General features: G+C 41.5%; 1 protein-coding gene across 1 annotated transcript; it reads left to right on the top strand.

Annotated features, from left to right (window-relative positions):
• The first annotated feature begins 17,778 nt into the window (after positions 1–17,778).
• LOC102662403 (GATA transcription factor 9) lies at positions 17,779–18,402 on the top strand. The gene has a single exon (XM_006573963.1). The coding sequence runs from the start codon at positions 17,779–17,781 to the stop codon at positions 18,400–18,402; it is 624 nt and encodes a 207-aa protein (XP_006574026.1).
• Positions 18,403–19,460: the final 1,058 nt, after the last annotated feature.

The raw sequence follows: 19,460 nt of genomic DNA, 5'->3' as shown, positions 1-19,460 counted from the left end.
TTTGCTCTTTAATTACCAAACAACCAAACCCCCCCCCCCATCGTTACTGTTACTGCAAGCATATTATGAACATTTGGCTTGTCACTGCTCGTTGGGAAACGACCTAGGATCACTTCCTAGTTACTGCATTTTCATGTTTATTTGATTCGGGTACGGCCTCGATCAACCAACATTTGGCTGGGATAGGGGGCAGCGCAATCAATTGGTTTCCCCGATGGAAGGAAGGCAAGGAGGGAGTCCTTTTCTCATGTGGGGAATACCCGAATGTTCCGTTGTTAGGGACAAGGGGTTGCATTAACTATAATCCCACACTTGCCATAAGGCAGTTAGGGTACCCCATGAGGGGAGCGCCAACAGAGGAGAGTCTCTCGCCTCTCCTTGTGAGGGATCTAGGCGCGCAAAGTCTCAAGGTTATACAAAGAGTCCACAAGGCGTGGAGAAGTCCATTGAGGAAAGACAAGGAGCTTAGGGGCATACTTCGAGTTATGGCCTTCATTGTTGGAGCGCCGGCCCAACGCACAGCTCCAACCGCTCCCCGGCCAGTCAATAATCCAGCCCCCAGCGCGAGCTATAAATATGCACAGCACCCGCCCCCGAAAGATAACTTCTCTCCTATTCCCATGGCATACTCCGAGTTATGGCCTTCATTATTGGAGAATCATTTGGTGGTGGCCATACCCGGAAGGGTCTTCCAGCCACCCTACCCCAAGTGGTACGACCCGGGTGCCAAGTGTGCGTACCATAGTGGAGCTCCCGGACACAACATTGACTCCTGCATCCCATTCAAGTATAAGGTGCAGCACCTGATTAGTGCCGGCTAGCTATCGTTTCAAGAGGAAGGCCCAAATGTTAAAACTAATCCGCTAGCTAGTCATGGAGGGGCTAGCGTGAACGCCATCGAAGAGGATGGGCCATCGCGGGCAAAGAGTTTAGGAGAGGTAGCTACTTCCAGACGCTTCATCTACCAATCGCTGCAAGCGGCGTGTATGGTCTCCCGTGGCGGAGGCGAAAGGGACGAGTGTTTGTTTCACCTCGGGGAGTCACACAACATGGAAACCTGTCCCGCGGTAAAAGAATTGCTTCAGTGGCTCATGGACTAGGGGCAGCTTGAAGTGTCCAAAGGAGGGAAGGAAGAACCACATATTTGCATGCAGTCGGAAGAAAGGAAGGTTCCCCTAACCCCCAAGGCCCTAGTAATATGTTTTACTAGGAAAGAGATCGGCTCCACACCCATATACCCTCGGATAGCGCCCAAGCCAACGCCTTTTGCATATCAAAGCAATAAGGTCGTTCCGTGGAAGTATACCCCTCCCGCGTTCAGCGAAAGAGTTGCAACCGAAGTTGACTCCCTGTCAGCCAAGGTGACCAACATCACCGGCCTTAGTGGTCGGGTGTTCGCTTCCCCTCACTCAGCGGAGTTGCCCTCTAAGGGGAAAGCGCCCATGGTCCAAGAGCCCACAGACGTAGCCACCCCCTCGAAAGAAGTGGATTCTCCGGTGGTAAAAAGGGCTGAAAAGAAAGAGGGTCTTCAAGGAAAGACCGTGACTTTGGAAGAGGCCCATGAGTTCCTCTGCCTCATCCAACAAAGCGAGTTTAAGGTAGTCGAGCAACTGAATAAAACTCCAGCAAGAATCTCATTGCTTGAACTACTCATAAACTCCGAGCCTCATCGTGCGCTGTTGATAAAAGTCCTTAACGATGCCCATGTAGCACATGATATCTCAGTGGAGGGTTTCGAAGGCATCGTTAATCATATAACCACCAACAATTATATTGCGTTTGCGGAAGAAGAGATTCCCGTAGAGGGGAGAGGACACAACAAGGCTCTTCATGTGTCGGTGAGATGTATGGACCATGTTGTCGCAAAGGTACTTATCGACAATGGATCAAGTTTGAATGTGATGCCGAAGACCACTTTGGAAAAGCTTCCTTTTAGTGTGTCACGTTTAAAACCAAGCTCGATGGTGGTACGAGCCTTTGATGGTACTCGGCGGGAAGTGATGGGGGAAATTGACATTCCCATTCAAATAGGCCCCCACACTTGAAATGTGGTGTTTCAAGTGATGGACATAAATCCCGCCTATAGCTGTCTCTTGGGGAGACCTTGGATTCATGCGCTAGGAGTGGTCCCTTCGACACTTCACCAAAAATTGAAGTTTGCAGTGGGCGGACTTTTAGTGATAGTATCGGGTGAAGAGGATATATTGGTGAGCTGCCCCTCCTCCGCACCATACGTAGAAGCGGCGGAAGAATCATTGGAAACGGCTTTCCAATCCTTCGAGGTGGTGAGTTGCGCCTCTGTGGAACCAAGTCCATTGCTACCTTCTCTCTCCAACGCGGCAATAATGGTGGCACGAGTTATGCTCAGGAACGGATTTGAGCCCGGAATGGGTCTAGGCAAGGACGGCCTCGGGAATGCCGACGTAGTCGATATTATGGGAAATTCGGTTAAGTATGGATTGGGGTATGAACCCAGGATGCCGGGGAGGAGGAATGTGCCGTCAAGATTTCGGGCGGATAGAGTATGGCCCGGCCGTATTAGCCAGTGTTTTACCAGTGCCGGAATGGTGTCCGAGGAAGAAGTGGCCACAGTAGGAGAGGAGTTCCCTCAAGACCCACCAAATTTCGTGCAACCATGCCATCCTGATTCCCAAGTGGGAAACTGGCGCGTGATAAGCCAGTCAGAGGTCTATACCACTGATTCAATGTAATTAGAGCCTATAGACTTCCGTTCTCTTTTGTTTTGTGAAACCTACCTTAATTAAATAAACAAAGAGATCTTGTTTCATCTGTTCTTGCAGTTCCACCTTTTCTCATATCATTTTGCATGTTTTTGTTTATTTTGTCTTGTTTGGTATAGATATGAGGGTCGATTCTTTGAGGATCCTAACAACGAGGGTTTGACGATCGATTTCGACTGAGATGTAAGCCAAATGATGAACGAAGAAGAGGAAGAGGACGTCCTTTCACCAGAGTTGGAGAGGTTGATCGCTCAGGAAGAACGTGAAATGAAGCCTCACCAAGAAGAAACCGAACTGGTGAACTTAGGGACCGGAGAGGAAAGGAAAGAGGTAAAAGTGGGAACCAGTATGACCACACCTATCCGCCAAGGCTTGATAACCCTTCTTGAAGAATATCAAGACGTCTTTGCGTGGTCATACCAAGACATGCCCGGTCTGGACTCCGACATTGTGCAGCATAAGTTGCCGTTGAATCTTGGGTCCTCCCCAGTTAAACAAAAGCTACGAAGGATGAGACCTGATATGTCTTTGAAGATGAAAGAAGAAGTAAGAAAGCAATTTGATGCGGGTTTCTTAGCTGTGGCGCGGTACCCGGAGTGGGTGGCCAACATTGTCCCGGTCCCAAAAAAGGACGGCAAGGTTCGAATGTGTGTAGACTATCGGGACTTAAACCGAGCCAGTCCTAAAGACAATTTTCCTCTGCCACACATTGATGTATTGGTAGATAATACAGCTAAGTTCGCCCTTTTCTCATTTATGGATGGTTTCTCGGGGTATAACCAAATAAAAATGGCACCCGAAGATGTAGAGAAGACCACTTTCGTCACCCTATGGGGGACGTTCTGCTATAAAGTGATGGCCTTCAGGCTCAAAAATGCTGGGGCAACCTATCAGCGTGCCATGGTGGCATTGTTCCATGACATGATGCATAAGGAAATAGAGGTCTACGTAGATGACATGATTTCCAAATCTCGGACTGAGGACGAACACCTCGTCAATCTACGTAAGCTATTCGGAAGGTTGCGGAAATACCAACTGAAGCTAAACCCAACCAAGTGTACCTTTGGGGTAAAGTCGGGAAAGTTGCTGGGATTTATCATAAGTCAGAAAGGGATAGAGATAGATCCCGAGAAAGTGAAGGCCATCCTTGAAATGCCAGAACCACGCACGGAGAAGCAGGTTCGGGGGTTCTTGGGCAGGTTGAATTATATCGCGAGATTTATCTCGCAACTCACCCCTACCTGTGAGCCCATTTTCAAGCTATAACATAAGAACCAAGCGGTCCTGTGGAACAGTGACTGCCAAGAGGCCTTCGAGAAGATCAAACAAAGTCTCGCAAACCCCCCAGTGCTCATGCCACCTGTAACAGGAAGACCTCTTTTCCTGTACATGACCGTGTTGGACGAGTCTATGGGGTGCGTGTTGGGTCAGCACGATGATTCTGGGAAAAAGGAGCAAGCCATCTACTATCTAAGCTAGAAGTTTACCGCATGTGAGATGAATTACTCAATGTTGGAAAGGACGTGTTGTGCTTTGGTATGGGCATCACATCGGCTTAGGCAGTACATGCTCAGCCATACCACGTGGCTTATTTCTAAAATGGATCCCGTGAAATACATCTTTGAGAAACCGGCCCTCACGGGACGAATCGCTAGGTGGCAAGTATTATTATCTGAATTCGATATCGTTTACGTCACCCAAAAGGCGGTAAAGGGAAGCGCCTTGGCAGATTATTTGGCCCAGCAACCCCTCCAGGATTATCGGCCGATGCACCCTGAGTTCCCAGATGAAGATATCATGGCCCTATTCGAAGAGAAGTGGATGCACGAGGACATAGACAAATGGATTGTTTGCTTCGATGGGGCATCTAATGCTTTGGGCCATGGAGTAGGGGCAGTCCTTGTATCCCCGGATGATCAGTGTATTCCTTTCACGGCTAGGCTAGGTTTTGATTGTACCAACAATATGGCCGAGTACGAAGCATGCACCCTCGGGGTTCAGGCGGCCATTGATTTTGATGTAAAACTACTCAAAGTGTATGGAGACTCAGCTTTGGTGATACGCCAATTGAAAGGAGAATGGGAAACTAGGGATCCGAAGTTGATACCCTATCAAACTCACATCATCAGGTTAGCCAAGTACTTTGACAACATTTCTTTCCACCATATACCTCGGGAAGAGAATCAAATGGTTGATGCATTAGCCACCCTGGCATCCATGTTTCAACTTTCCCCACACGGGGATCTGGCGTACATCGAATTCAGATCTCAGGGCAGGCCGGCATATTGTTATGCAATAGAGGAAGAGCGGGATGGGAAACCGTGGTATTTCGACATCAAGCAGTATGTCGAGAACAAAGAATACCCACCAGGGATTTCCGACAATGACAAAAGGACGTTGAGGAGATTGGCTACTGGTTTCTTTGTAAGTGGTACCATCCTGTACAAACGGAACTACGACATGACCCTCCTATGATGCATAGATGCCAAAGAGGCGAACTTCATGATTGAGGAAATCCACGAGGGTTCATTTGGGACACATGCCAATAGGCATGCCATGGCCAAGAAGATCCTTAGGGTCGGTTATTACTGGCTCACCATGGAGAGCGATTGCTGCGCCCATGTAAAGAAGTGTCATAAATGTCAGGCATACGTGGACAATGTCAATGTTCCGCCACATCCTCTGAATGTTATGTCCGCCCCCTGGCCTTTTTCAATGTGGGGGATAGACGTTATTGGGGCCATCGAACCCAAGGCTTCTAATGGTCACCGCTTCATCCTTGTGGCGATAGACTACTTCACCAAATGGGTCGAAGCAGCTTCTTATACCAATGTCACGAGGAGTGTGGTAGTCAGATTCATCAAGAGGGAGCTAATCTGTCGATATGGACTCCCTAGGAAGATCATCACTGACAATGGCACCAATCTGAACAACAAGATGATGCAGGAAATGTGAGAGGATTTCAAGATCCAGCATCATAACTCCACCCCTTATCGACCAAAGATGAATGGGGCTGTAGAGGCTGCAAATAAAAATATTAAGAAGATTGTCCAGAAGATGACCGTGTCATACAAGGATTGGCATGAGATGTTTCCTTTCACCCTACATGGATATAGAACTTCAGTACGAACTTCTACTGGGGCAACGCCGTATTCCTTGGTTTATGGGATGGAAGCAGTACTCCCATTTGAGGTAGAGGTTCCTTCTCAAAGGATAATAGCAGAGTCAGGCCTAGGAGAGTCAGAATGGGCTCAATCACGCTACGACCAACTCAACCTTATTGAAGGTAAGCATTTGACGGCCATAAGCCATGGGCGTCTGTATCAACGAAGGATAAAAAATGTGTTTGACAAGAAGGTACATCCGCGCAAGTTTAACGAGGGGGACCTTGTGTTGAAGAAGATGTCCCACGCTGTTAAGGACAATCGGGGCAAGTGGGCCCCGAATTATGAAGGGCCTTTCGTGGTGAAAAGAGCTTTTTCTGGGGGTGCTTTGATACTCACCAACATGGATGGCGAGGAGCTACCCTCGCCCGTGAACTCCGATATTATTAAGCGATACTACGCTTGAAGTCCGGGGCAATCGAGAGGACCGTTGCATGTTCTTTTACTTCTGATTTTTTGTTCTTCTTGGTTTCCTCCAGGGATTCCCTTTCACTGTAATTGTCTCGTTTCTTTAAAAGAAGAGGAGATGGGTTAGGCTTCAGTCCTCCCTTTGGTTTTAAACCTTGTGTTAGTTTATAATCACCTGAGCCCTCTTCACTTTGGTTCATGGGGTGCCCCAAACGCTTAAAATTAAAATTGGACCTAACCAGCTTTCACTAATAAAATCGTCGCATTGGGAACATTCATACATGCACATACACATGCATATCTTGTGGTAACAAGGGCAGGATCATCTTAGGCCATGGTCAGAAGTCGAGACGAGTTGACGGCAGAAATCAACCAAGGTAAGATAATGACCCGGTCACGATTGGCCGCACATTGTTTGCTCCCTACTTGCAGGTACTTAGGCACGGATGCAAATGGAGGATAGGGTCACGACCGACCAATCGTCGTCCCTTCCCGGCGCTTGGCCAGCGAAGAACGTCGCTGCAAGGCAGCCCAGTATCCTTTGAATTCACAGTATTTTATTACTATTATTTGTTTTAAATAAGTAATTGACGCCTAATTCTAACTTAAGTAGGTTCAAGTAGGCAAAATGCTAACCCATGAGAGGGGGGGGAGGCGTGGTTAATGTATCCCAAAAAAAAAATGGCAGGTTAGCTCGCCTGGGCGAGCAACCCCTGCACCCAAAATATAAAAACGAGGGAGGGAAACGTTTTTGTACCCAAAAACTTCCCCCCCCCCCCCCCTCATTCAAAAAAGAGAACTCTCGAAGGCTTGCGGTTTTTGCTCCCCTAAGCCGCTTTTGGTTGCGTTTTGCTTTCGTTTTTGTTGTTTCTACTCACTCCAACAAGTAAGTATTCAATCCTTGAGTTTTTTGCTTTCCGTTGGTGCATTTTGTTCATTTTGGTGCTCTAAATTGTGAGAACATGCTCATGCTTGTGGGGCAGTTTTGGGTTACTTTTTATGCTTGATTTGTTGAGTTAAAGATTTGTGTGAGAAGGCCTTAGGCCTATGATGCATTCTGAAGCAATGGGGCATGCCACATTGCCCCCATTCTCTTGCAATTTATGTCTAAACATGCGCCCACCAAGTGCTCGGTGAAATGCCCCAATGACGTATGAATCTGATTTTGTAAAATTAGGATGGTAGGACTGTTTTATATATGTAGGGACAGCATAGGAGATTCAAAATAGGTGCCCAAATGCAATTCCAAGCTTAGGAACCCAAACTTTTAGCTTCAATGCAAGGAAACATACTCATGGCTAAGAACCCAAATTTTGGTTTTAGAATTAGAAAAGCATGAAAATTAGGACTTGCTTGTGAGAGTTTTTGCTCGAATTTGGGTTGCCCCATGTTTGATACTTTGCATAGAGGTAGCGTGGAAAACACCTTGCAATAGTGTGTATATATAGGTAAATATAAGGGGCATGAAATTCTTTGCAAAGGGTGAATGAATAGTGAGGTCGCTTCCTAAATGAATGTATGATAGCACGGAATTCCCTTTTGAATGCAAGTGTGTGCATAATGTAAATGGCTTGCCAATATGCATAAGTGTGAGTGAAACAATAAAAGTTTGTATGATATATATTTCAAATATGTGTAGGTAGTTTGTAATAGCAAATGTTTAGGATGTAATTAAGTGTAAATTTTGACGCAATTCCTTGAGCGTAAAAGTGTATGTTCTTTTCAAAATGCATATGTATGTGTGACAATTAGAATGTGTCGGATGTCCTTGTATGTTGGTATAAATAGTAGGATATTCTACACATGCGCGTGTGCATAAATAGATTACATGAGTTCATTCTAAAATCAGAGGGATTAACATGTCATTTTTGTGTTAAGATAAGCATTATCTTGTAAGACTAACTTCCAAATGTTTGTTCTCGCAGGAAATGGCCCCAAGGAAGCTTGCTTCAAAAAGATCCAGGAAGGATAAAGCAGCTGAAGGAACCAGTTCCGCTCCCGAATATGATAGTCATCGTTTTAGGAGCGCTGAGCACCAACAGCGCTTCGAGGCCATCAAGGGATGGTCATTTCTCCGGGAGCGACGCGTCCAGCTCAGGGACGACGAGTATATCGACTTCCAGGAGGAGATAGTTCACCGGTGGTGGGCATCGCTGGTTACCCCCATAGCCAAGTTCGACCCAGACATAGTCCTCGAGTTTTATGCCAATGCTTGGCCTACAGAGGAGGGTGTACGAGATATGCGATCCTGGGTGAGGGGTCAGTGGATCCCATTCGATGCGGATGCTCTTAGCCAGTTCCTGGGATATCCTTTAGTGCTGGAGGAGGGCCAGGAGTGCGAGTATGGCCAGAGGAGGAACCGGGCCAATGGGTTTGATGAGGAGGCCATCGCCCAATTGCTGTGTATACCGGGGCAGGATTTTGCCCGGACTGTTGCTGGAAGACGGGTGCGGATCATGCGCACCAACATGACCACCCTGACCTAGATCTGGATGACTTTGCTGCTCAGCAACATCCAGCCCAGCGATCATAATTCCGACCTCCCCCTGCCAAAGTGTCAGCTGGTGTACGCCATCCTGACACGGATGAGCATTCACGTGGCTCAGTTAATCGTTGATGTCATCTATCTATTTGCAGGTATGGCGCCTACCAGGCACCCTCTGGACCCGGATAAGTCCAACAGGGCCCTGGGATTTCCCGCTTTGATCACAGGACTCTGCCAGTCGTTCGTGGTCCCCGTCGTACCTAGCAAGGTGATTCGGCCGCCCATCACCCGAGCTTTTGTTGAGAAGCATTGCACACAGAGACAGGCCCAGGGGGATGCTCCGCAGGATGCAAACGCGCCGCCACCTCATCAGGCTGGCCCAGCTGGATCATTTGATACGGAGCAGTATTTACGGCATTTGGTTCGTCAGCAGGCGGCCAACCACCGGGCGCAAGTACAGACCCATGATTGTCTTTACCAGTTGAGCCTCAGCCTGCAGAGCCAGGGTTTTACTTCTTTTCCATGCCCTACACCGGATCAGTTCAAGGCAGAGGTCGCATGGCCCAGAGATTGGCCTGAGGCCCGGGCAGGAGAGGCACCAGCAGAGGCACCAGCAGAGGCTCCTGACGAGGCAGATGAGGCCCGCGAGGACGAGGAGATGACCGATTTGCTTGATTTCTTGAGAGGGAGCGGAGCCACATGATTGGGAGATCCCTAGATCTGTATTTCTTTTTATGTTATGTTCTTGTTTCCATTTTTTCCTGTTACATATCATCTTATTTTTTGTTTAACTAAGGGACTAACGTTTGTTTCGTGTTGGTTGACTTTTGTTTTGTACATACATCTCGTTTGAGTCGTTATGTTAGTAGTTGTTTCGTTGTTGTCAATAGTGTTTGTAGAAATTCCGGAATCGCGTAAAATTTTTTCATTTAGGAACGTCGTCCTAAAAATAAAATGAACCAAAATCATGATAAAAAAGAAAGAAGTGTTGTGAATAAAATGTCTGCGTATATAAAGAAAAAGGGAAATGTGCATAGAAGGGTTTTTTATAAAAAAATATACGTGTAGAGAAATTCTTGTGTGTGTGAACAATGAGTGTATATAAAGAAACTTTTGTATGAACCATAGGTGTGCGTTGGAGAAAAATGAAAAAGATCTTTGAATGTAAATCGGGTTTGACCGTGTGACGTAAAGAAAGAGAGTTCCAATGCGTATACGGAAAAAGTTTGTCATGTATAAGAGTGTAGATATACAAAGAAAAATTTCTACATAGAGGACCATAGGTGTATAATTTTGTGAATATATAAAAATGAAACAAAAATGAAAAAGAAAGAAAGACCGTGAAGGTCGACATGTTATAGTTAAGAAGTATAAATCATTCGTAAAGAGCAAATGTATCTTCTGGAAACAAGGGACTGACGCTAAGAGTTTATTTTCCGGAATAACCGAGATAAGAATGGATGAATTCATTGAACTGATGAAAGAACATAACTTGGAAACGTTGGGTCTGTTTGTGTAAATTCCCAACCGTAGTATCATAATGCCATAAATGAGATGCTTGAGTGCCCACCTGGTTGTAGCCATGACTAATTTTGCACGTTGTTTTCAAATCATCATTGTCACGCGTGCCTTGTGGAGTAATATGGGAGTTCGGCCCGAGACCGACGCCTTGACACCCAAATTTGTTTTGCCCCAGATATCAAGATTGGGTTCCTATGATAAAAGACCCCATTGAAACACAACCTTAGACTTTTTTGAACCTTGGCCTATCAAAAGAATCCTCATCCTTTCCCCCGAAGCAAAGGACAGCGAAATCTCCTCAAAGGAGAGCAAATAGAATGCTAAAACCCGATTTCCCAAAGAAAGGAAAGGAGGAAGTGAAAAGAAAAGGAAGAAGTGAAAAGAAAAGGAAGAAATGAAAAGAAAAGAAAGAAAAAGAACAATAAAAAAAAAGAAAAAGAAGGATTCCCGATCGAAGATCGAAAGGAAGTGAAAATTGAAAAGATCGGAGGAAAACAGAGTAATTCTTGATCAATGAAAGAAAGGGAATGGAAAATCTTCAGACTAGATAAATTTTCGGCAAGATAAGTGACTGTCGACAAAGGAAAACCCATTTTTGGTGTCTCTTCCTTTCGAATTGCCATTCAAAGTCATTCTCGACTGGCGATATCCCACCCCACATGAACAAAGAGGAAAAGACCGAAACACCCAGCTTCCTCTCCAAAAAACACTACCCTCGAGAAAATCCTATTGGTCCGTGATCGTACATCTGATCTTTGATTCGATAGGAAATCGTGTGCAAAATAAAGTCATGGTGCAGTTATGGTTTGGGAATAGGGTGAAACACTTGCCTGTGTGAGTTTTATACACTATGAGTGATTTATTTTCAGCTTAGCCCGATGTTTCCCCCGCATGTTCATTTAAAAGCTAAATGTTGACATCCTGCTCTTCATTTTCGGTTACAAGGAAGATTACCCTTGGCATGAGTATATTGTTTCTCTAAGATATGGGGCTCTCGCGAATGATTTATTTTTCTTTGCAAAAAGCATGTTCGCCTTTTTCTCGGAGCCCCATGAATTGCGTTTTCGTTCATGCATCCTCCACCCAAAGAGTTTGGAGCTATGCTTCATGATTGACTAGTGAGGACCCTCTAGTGCAATCCTCCATCCTCGCCTTTTTTCGAAGCCCCATGAATTGTGTTTTCGTTCATGCATCCTCCACCCAAAGAGTTTGGAGCTATGCTTCATGATTGACTAGTGAGGACCCTCTAGTGCAATCCTCCATCCTTGCCTTTTTTTCGGAGCCCCATGAATTGCGTTTTCGCTCATGCATCCTCCACCCAAAGAGTTTGGAGCTATGCTTCATGATTGACTAGTGAGGACCCTCTAGTGCAATCCTCCATCCTCGCCTTTTTTTTCGGAGCCCCATGAATAGTGTTTCGTTCATGCATCCTCCACCCAAAGAGTTTGGAGCTATGCTTCATGATTGACTAGTGAGGACCCTCTAGTGCAATCCTCCATCCTCGCCTTTTTCTCAGAGCCCCAGGAATTGCGTTTTCGTTCATGCATCCTCCACCCAAAGAGTTTGGAGCTACGCTTCATGATTGACTAGTGAGGACCCTCTAGTGCAATCCTCCATCCTCGCCTTTTTTTTTTTAGCCTCATGAATTGCGTTTTCGTTCATGCATCCTCCACCCAAAGAGTTTGGAGCTATGCTTCATGATTGACTAGTGAGGACCCTCTATTGCAATCCTCCATCCTCGCCCTTTTTTTTCAGAGCCCCATGAATTGCATTTTCGTTCATGCGTCCTCCACCCAAAGGGTTTGGAGCCATACTTCATGATTGACTAGTGAGGACCCTCTAGTGCAATCCTCCATTCTCCAGGGTTTTTCATCGTCAAGTGCGGATCCTCTTGACTGGGAAATGTGATCTTTGTTATTTTCCCGATTGATTCCTTTGCCAAATGTGTATATGTATATTATAATATTGTTGTTTTTGTTGTTATTTTTATTTTGTTTTGTGTTGTGCAGAAAAAGAAGAAGTAGAGACGAGAGTCGTCATAGACTAATCACGGAAAGGGCAAGACGGACGAAATCAGTGTCTTATCTTTGCTTTCCTCTTATCTCCGATAAAAGGTAAGTAAAGAGGGGCAACTGTCATACCCTAATTTCGTCTGGGGATTATTACTTGATGATATGCAACCTTTGATCGGCCGCTTTGGGATACTTGGCATCCTTTGTTTCACAATATGTGAAGTCCCGAGACATGCCAAAAATCAAGAGGAAGCAGGCTTACGTGATCCGTAAAATTCCGCAATGTGGCGGAAACCAAAAGGAGGTGTTTTTGCGCAATCCGTGAGTTTCCGTAACTTCTTTGAAAGCTAAAAAAGAGTAAATAAGTGATCCGTGAGGATTCGTAACCTTACGGAAAGAAAATAGGTGTCGTTACGAAATTCGTAAAGTTTCATAACGTTACGAAAAAGGAATTACCAAAAAAAGTAGAAAGGGGTGCATTTAGTAAAAAGGGGGGTACCAATATCAATCAGGCCCACTTGGGCCTTCCAGTTTCTTCCTTCAGAAGGCGGTTGCTTCTGGAGGAAGCAACCTTGCTCGTCTGGGCGAGCTGGGTGGCAAGCTTCTCCCCTATTTTGCTATAAATAGGGGAAGGAGTAAAGAGGAAAGGGGTTCAGCCTTCTTGGCACTTCTTATTCTCTTAAAATTGCTGAGGAAAATTGTTTACGTGAAGAAAATCCAAACCGAGGCGCTTCCGTAACGTTTCCGTGAGTAATTACACGAAGATTTTCAACCGTTCTTCGACATTCATCGTTCGTTCTTCATTTTCTTCAGTCTTCAACTGGTAAGTACCTCAAACCGAGCTTTTCAATTCATTCTATGTACCCGTGGTGGTCCACATTTTGTTTCATGTATTTTTATTCTCGTTTTCATTTACTTTCCGTACCCCCTTTTGACGTGCTTCAGTCATTTATCGCATAATCAAAAAATAAAATAAATTTCCACCGATCATTTGATTTGTAATATCCGTTAATTTCTGTTAAAATGAATTCTGACCGTTCTGTCGTGCCGTAACCACGTTGGAAATCAAAAAAGAGGTAAAATAATAATATAATAATAAAAAAAATACCTTTTAGTAAAATAAAGCGAAAAATCAATCGGACGTTTTCTCTTTGGGATTTCTCATTCTTAATCGAATTGACTAATAACTAAAGTGAAACTAAGGTTAAAATTAACTCGCCTAGTCAAGCTCGTCCACAAAAAAGGTCACTAAATGGGGTTTGAAAGTTTATCATTTCAGTTTTCCTTATCAAGTAAATGGATCATTTTTAAGGTCCAACGCCTTAAAATGATCACTTTTCAAATAAAAAGAATCACTTGATTCACTCTTAAGAAAGAACTACGTAGGTCTGATTTCCTCTTCGATGGAGGGTACGTAGGAGCAAAAGCCCCGCTTTTGTCGACCTCAAAAAAATAAAAAGAAATAAAAGTTAAGGTAATACAATTTCCACAATTCTAAAAAATAGGTTGTTGTCCTTTGAGACAAATGTGAGAGGTGCTAATACCTTCCTCAAACGTAAATACAACTCCCGAACTTAGAATTTTCATTTTGACCGGTTTCCTTCGGTTTTTTCCGACGTTTCCCACAAATAAACGTTGGTGGCGACTCCGCGCATCTTTCCTCCTTTGGAAAGCGCACCCGTGAGCCTCGCCTTGCTCGCCCGCAAAAGGGCATGTTGCGACACATATGTAACACTTGTTGTAACTTTGATGAATGAGAGTCTTGTGAGACACACTTCAAAGTTCAACTTGTCTCCCTCTTTTCCTTCTTCAATTTCGTGCCCTCCCCCCCTCTCTCTTTTTTTCCTCCATTGAAGCTTCCTCTCTAAGCTTCTTATCCAAGGCACTCTCTTGGTGGTGAAATTGCTTCTTCCATGGCTTATTCCCTAGTGGATGACACCTCCTCTCCTTTATCTTCTGCTACATCTCCATGATGGAAAATCACCATTGAAGGACCTCATTGAAGCTCAATGATCCAACCTCTATTGAAGCTTCACAAACAAGCTTTCATCAGTAAACATCTAGTCACTTCATATCATTTCACTCCTGCAAGACATTCCTACAGTTTTCTTAACCCCCTAGAGCTAAGGCAAACACACATTATTATTGAAAGAAATTGAACACAACCATCCTAAGAAATAATAGAAAACACACAATGCAATTAACTAAAAGAGAGATAAAGTAAGAAATCTTGGGTTGTTTCCCAGTAAGGGCTTCTTTAACATCACTATCTTGACAGGTCAGATGCCTTCAAGGTGGTATGAAGGTCACATAGAACACATCTTCCTTGCATTTTCTCTTCTTAGCTAGAGACTTCATGAAACTCATGTATCCCTGAAATGCCTTCCATATCATTGCAAGAGAAGTGTCGATGATCAAGGGGAGAATGACACTTAAAAAGATTTATCACTTTCTATGTGCCTTTCTTCCTTGCCAATTAGTTGAGGAGGGATATTGACTTAGAGAATGCTTTCTTGTTGAATTTCTACTTGTGAGCATTTCTCCCACTGTTGTTGTGTTCTCTCATCTCCTTTTTCTTTTGAATCATACTCTTCTACAAGACTTTCCTCATGAGCTTTAACCTCTACAAAGTTTTCTTCCCTTGTGACTAAAAAAGGTATTTCAGCCACTTCTTTTGCTAGCTTACCAACCTAAATCTCTAGATTTTTAATTGCATTTTGAAGTTAGCTTTAAATGTTTCCATGAATTTCATCAACACATTCTCAATATTAGAATGTCTTTCTTCTTCATATTGATTGTAAGGGTGTAACTCTTGCTCCCACCAAGAATTTTCCATGCAGTAGAGATGACAACTATCATTGAAATGCTCTCCTCAACAAAAATCACAATTTACTGGTGGTGGGTGAATGACCTTAATTGCATGATTTCAACATGCTCAAACAACCTCTTTAATTGGTTACTAAGAAGCCTTTAATTCCTAAGCATACTACTCAAAATATCTTCCATGGATCAAGTTCTTCTATGGTTCCTCCCTGCAAGCATAGTCTCACAAGTAAAAGATACTTCTTCTCTTTTTTTTTTTGAAAAAATTATAAGAGTGAATAAAGAAAAATTAAAAAATATATTTTTTTTGTAAAAAAAATCAAATAAAAAATTTAAACGATAAGAACTGATTGTTTTTAAATTGAAATATCCAACAACCAAGTATAAAGGACAGAGTCCCCAACAACGACACTAAAAACTTGTTAACTCATTGTCAAGTATATCAAATTGTCTCAAGTAGTAAAGTTTACTCAAAAGTCCGAGTGTCTAATTCACAGGAACTTTGTTTGTACTTGAGTTTATGTATACCCAATCTGTAAGCAAGAGATAAAGAATTATAATAGAGATAAGAAAAAAAGAATAAAAAGTAAAAGACAAGAAAAGCAGACAAGTTTGAATGCAAAAGATGACTTCAGAATTTAAATATGTTGGGGCCTAGCATGCCTAACTACCCGTGATGCAATATTAATGTGTTTCTCTATTTAATACTATTCCAATTTTCACTCACATCTACTATGATACTCAGCCCTGATCCCTCACGTTGAAGAGCATAATTTATTTATCCTCTCTCCCAAATCTCTTTGCAGAGATAAAACAGTAAATTGAATGAAGTTTAGAGATGTATGCATAGGCTAAACAATACCACTCTATCCCTACCAATGATTTGTTTAGATGCCCTTTCCCAGTTCCTTAGAAATTAAACACTTCCAAATGCCTAATTCCTAAACTGATGTATGGATGACCAGACCATAATAATGACAATAAAGCGCAGGAAAGAAATAATAAAAATTGGCACTGCATTCAATACATAGTAAGGAAAAATTACATTACAAGGGCATTGGCTGTTAGGCTCCCAACAATGGGGTTTAGCCCCTCATGGCCGCCATGAGAGGCTTTACATTTTAGGGGTTGATGGGGATGGATGAAGAAGAGGGATGGCTAATGATGGAGAAGGGGAAAATGGCTAAAGATGGAGGGTTTCCCTATTAGAAATGCTCAGACTTTGGATGTATTCAACAGAGAGTTCTGAATTTCGGTGTCTTTCTCCTTTGCTTCCTACTCTTTTAATAGGCTTAAAAGGCCTAAGGTAGCTTAAAATTCACGTAACATCGCACTAAGTACACCCTTCTAGGTTTAGTGGGTATGGCGATGATCACGCACATAGCGTGAAATCACACTAAGCGTGCCTTTGGGCTTCTTTAACAGTTCTAGCCCAATCCTCATTATTCTATTAAAACAATAGTAAAATAGAAAAATTCTAATCATTTTTAATCAAAATTGACTTCAATTAAACTCAAATTTCACAATTATCACCTAGGTTTTCAAATTCCAATTAATGGGCCTTTCTTTTGACCTAATCTACTCATGGCCCAATTATCTTCCAAGTCCAACGATTACATTTGTCATTTTGCTAGCGGTTGACCAACAATCTACTCGTCCTCTCGCTGGCAATTGTTTTTGGTGCCCACTGCCCTGGTGATGGTGATGTAAATTTACGTAAATTTAAATCATATTATTAACCAACATATTAAAAATTAAATAATTATTATTCATATAATTTAAAAACTTTATATAGTTTTTTATATATATTTTTAAGAAAAGTATCAACATATAAACAAGGTATAATTTAGTAAAATTACATTTTCTTAAAAAAAATTCATACTTTTTAAAAATTAAATTAAATGCAGACTTTATAAAAAAGGAGAAAATAATTGTCTCAAAGCTAATCAAGTTTTGTGTGGATAAAACATTGGATTATGATAAAAGCTCATCATCTTCTTATCAACAAACTGAGTTCTTGTTAGTTTATTGTTTTGGTTTGAGTAAAATAATTTAAAAGAAAGATTAAAATAAAATATCATCTACGTAGAGAATGGATGCATAAGAAGAAAAAACAATGCATCTTAATGTTTATCAAAAACTAAAAACTGAATAATACATATAAAAAATATTTGATAAGGATGCGTTCAGACATTAAAAACAGAATAATATATCAAAGAGATTTGATAAAGATATATACTTTAAAACATTAAAAACTGAAAAATTTTCTAAGGAGATTTGATAAATATACTTTTAGACTTGAATTCATATAGCTACAAGAAAATTCTAGAGACTACGATTCAATGTAAATTTATTAAAATAATGACGTGTAAATATTTTAGTGGTTCAGTATACGTAAAACTTTCCTCGTTAAGATTAATAAAATCTTAAACACTAAGAAAGAGATGAGACAAACTGATTGTGTATTCAAAATTCAAAACTAAATAATATATTCTAACGTGAAGCATATGAATAATACTTGGACGTAGGTGTCTATATAAATGAAATATTGATTATCTTTAACAAGTTACTAGTCCCTTATCTATCTATCAGGAGTATTACTTTATAAGAGCATTGTTTACACCATGGTTATCGCAAATTATGGGTTCCTAGAACACCCACTTTGTGTCCCTCAGGACTCATTAGAATGTTTGGGAATGATGAATTGGGAAGGCATGGATTCAATTGATTCCATGTTTTCTACCCCTTGGGAGAGTGAAAAGGAAAGATTGGAACAACCTGAAAAGGATAAAACGGAGAGGAAATCATTCACTGATGTGTCAAATAACCAAGCTAATCATATGTCTCTATTAACGCGGCTAGACGACGAGTCAAATTTAGCTGCTGAGAAGTCTCAAACTAAGATCTTGAAAACAAAAAACATAGCGGCTCGATCATTGTCCAAGTGCAAAATTGATTTTCTGAATTCGACACAGAGTGGGAGGGATGCTAAGATCTGGGAGAAAAGATGTGGTCACAAGGATGCTAGGATCTGGGAGAGAAGATGTAGTCATTGTGACGCCATAAAAACTCCTCAATGGAGAACCGGTCCTTTTGGGCGAAATACTCTGTGCAATGCTTGTGGTATACGATTCAAGGCAGGGAAGTTATATCCAGAGTATAGACCTGCAGATAGTCCAACGTTTGATGTAAGCAAGCATTCAAATGTTCATAAAGAGATAATGAAAATGAGAAACCACCTTAGTTAAGTTTACTCCTTTTTTTTTATAATTTAAGTTATGTTAGGCAAGATTTGGGTTATAGTTTCTTTTTCTTAGCTTTATTAATTTGAAATTTAGGTTAGTTTTTTTTAACCTAAATATTTAGGTTAACTTTTTTGTTAATAAGTTTGTTAGGCTTATTTCATTCATAATATTTTAACATCATTTTTAATAAAAGATCCCATTGTTACATTACTAGGTATTTCTTTCAATTTTGCGGAAAGAGAGTAAAAAATCAATTTTTTTTAAAAAAATAAATACAAATCTTGATGGTTCTTTTACAAGAACTACATCTCCACATGAAAATTCAACATCCTACTTCAATAATGGATCTTAACAAGATCAAATCTTAAGACTAAGATCTCTTTGCAAGATTTTATTTTATTTTTATTTTTTTTATATTCTCTCAATCTGGAAGCACAACTTTGCAGCATTTTACACACAATTAAGAATGGGAAAAAAAAGTTAATCATGACATATGTAGATAAATTATTCTATTAGTTTTTTTTTTATTCACCAATGTAAAAATAAATAAAAAATTGTTACTTATATAAAATTTAATATAAAATTTGGGCTGGTCCATACATAAAATATAGGGTGGTAAGCTTTCCCCTCCTTCCTTGGGCACCTTATACATAAATAAATAGAGAGATAGATAGTGGAGGGATCAAATTACATCAATGTAACTAAACAATCATTATACGATTTTATACCTTTTAATTAAATAATTTTTTTTAAAACTCACTTTTAGATTAAATTTTCTTTCACATGAATCACATATATAAAATTTTATATTAATTTAAAATTATTTCCCATCTCATTTGTATAAACTAAATTCGACATAACATAAATAATTCAAAAAATATGAATCATTAGATCACTTTGTTATTGTTCAGTTTTGACAAAAATTTACACAGCCCTCCTCATATATATATAGTGGGACCCAACAGATCAGCTCGCTAGCCTGCCCAAAATAACAATAAGAAAACAACGTTTTAGGATAAGCCGAAAGTTGACTTTAAAGAGGAAAACTCACTCTTAAGCGT

Source organism: Glycine max, chromosome 1 (genome assembly GCF_000004515.6).
Source record: "Glycine max cultivar Williams 82 chromosome 1, Glycine_max_v4.0, whole genome shotgun sequence".
Lineage (NCBI taxonomy): Eukaryota > Viridiplantae > Streptophyta > Magnoliopsida > Fabales > Fabaceae > Glycine > Glycine max.
The sequence above is the reverse complement of the archived record's forward strand: the minus strand, read 5'-3'. Positions and strand labels throughout refer to the sequence as shown.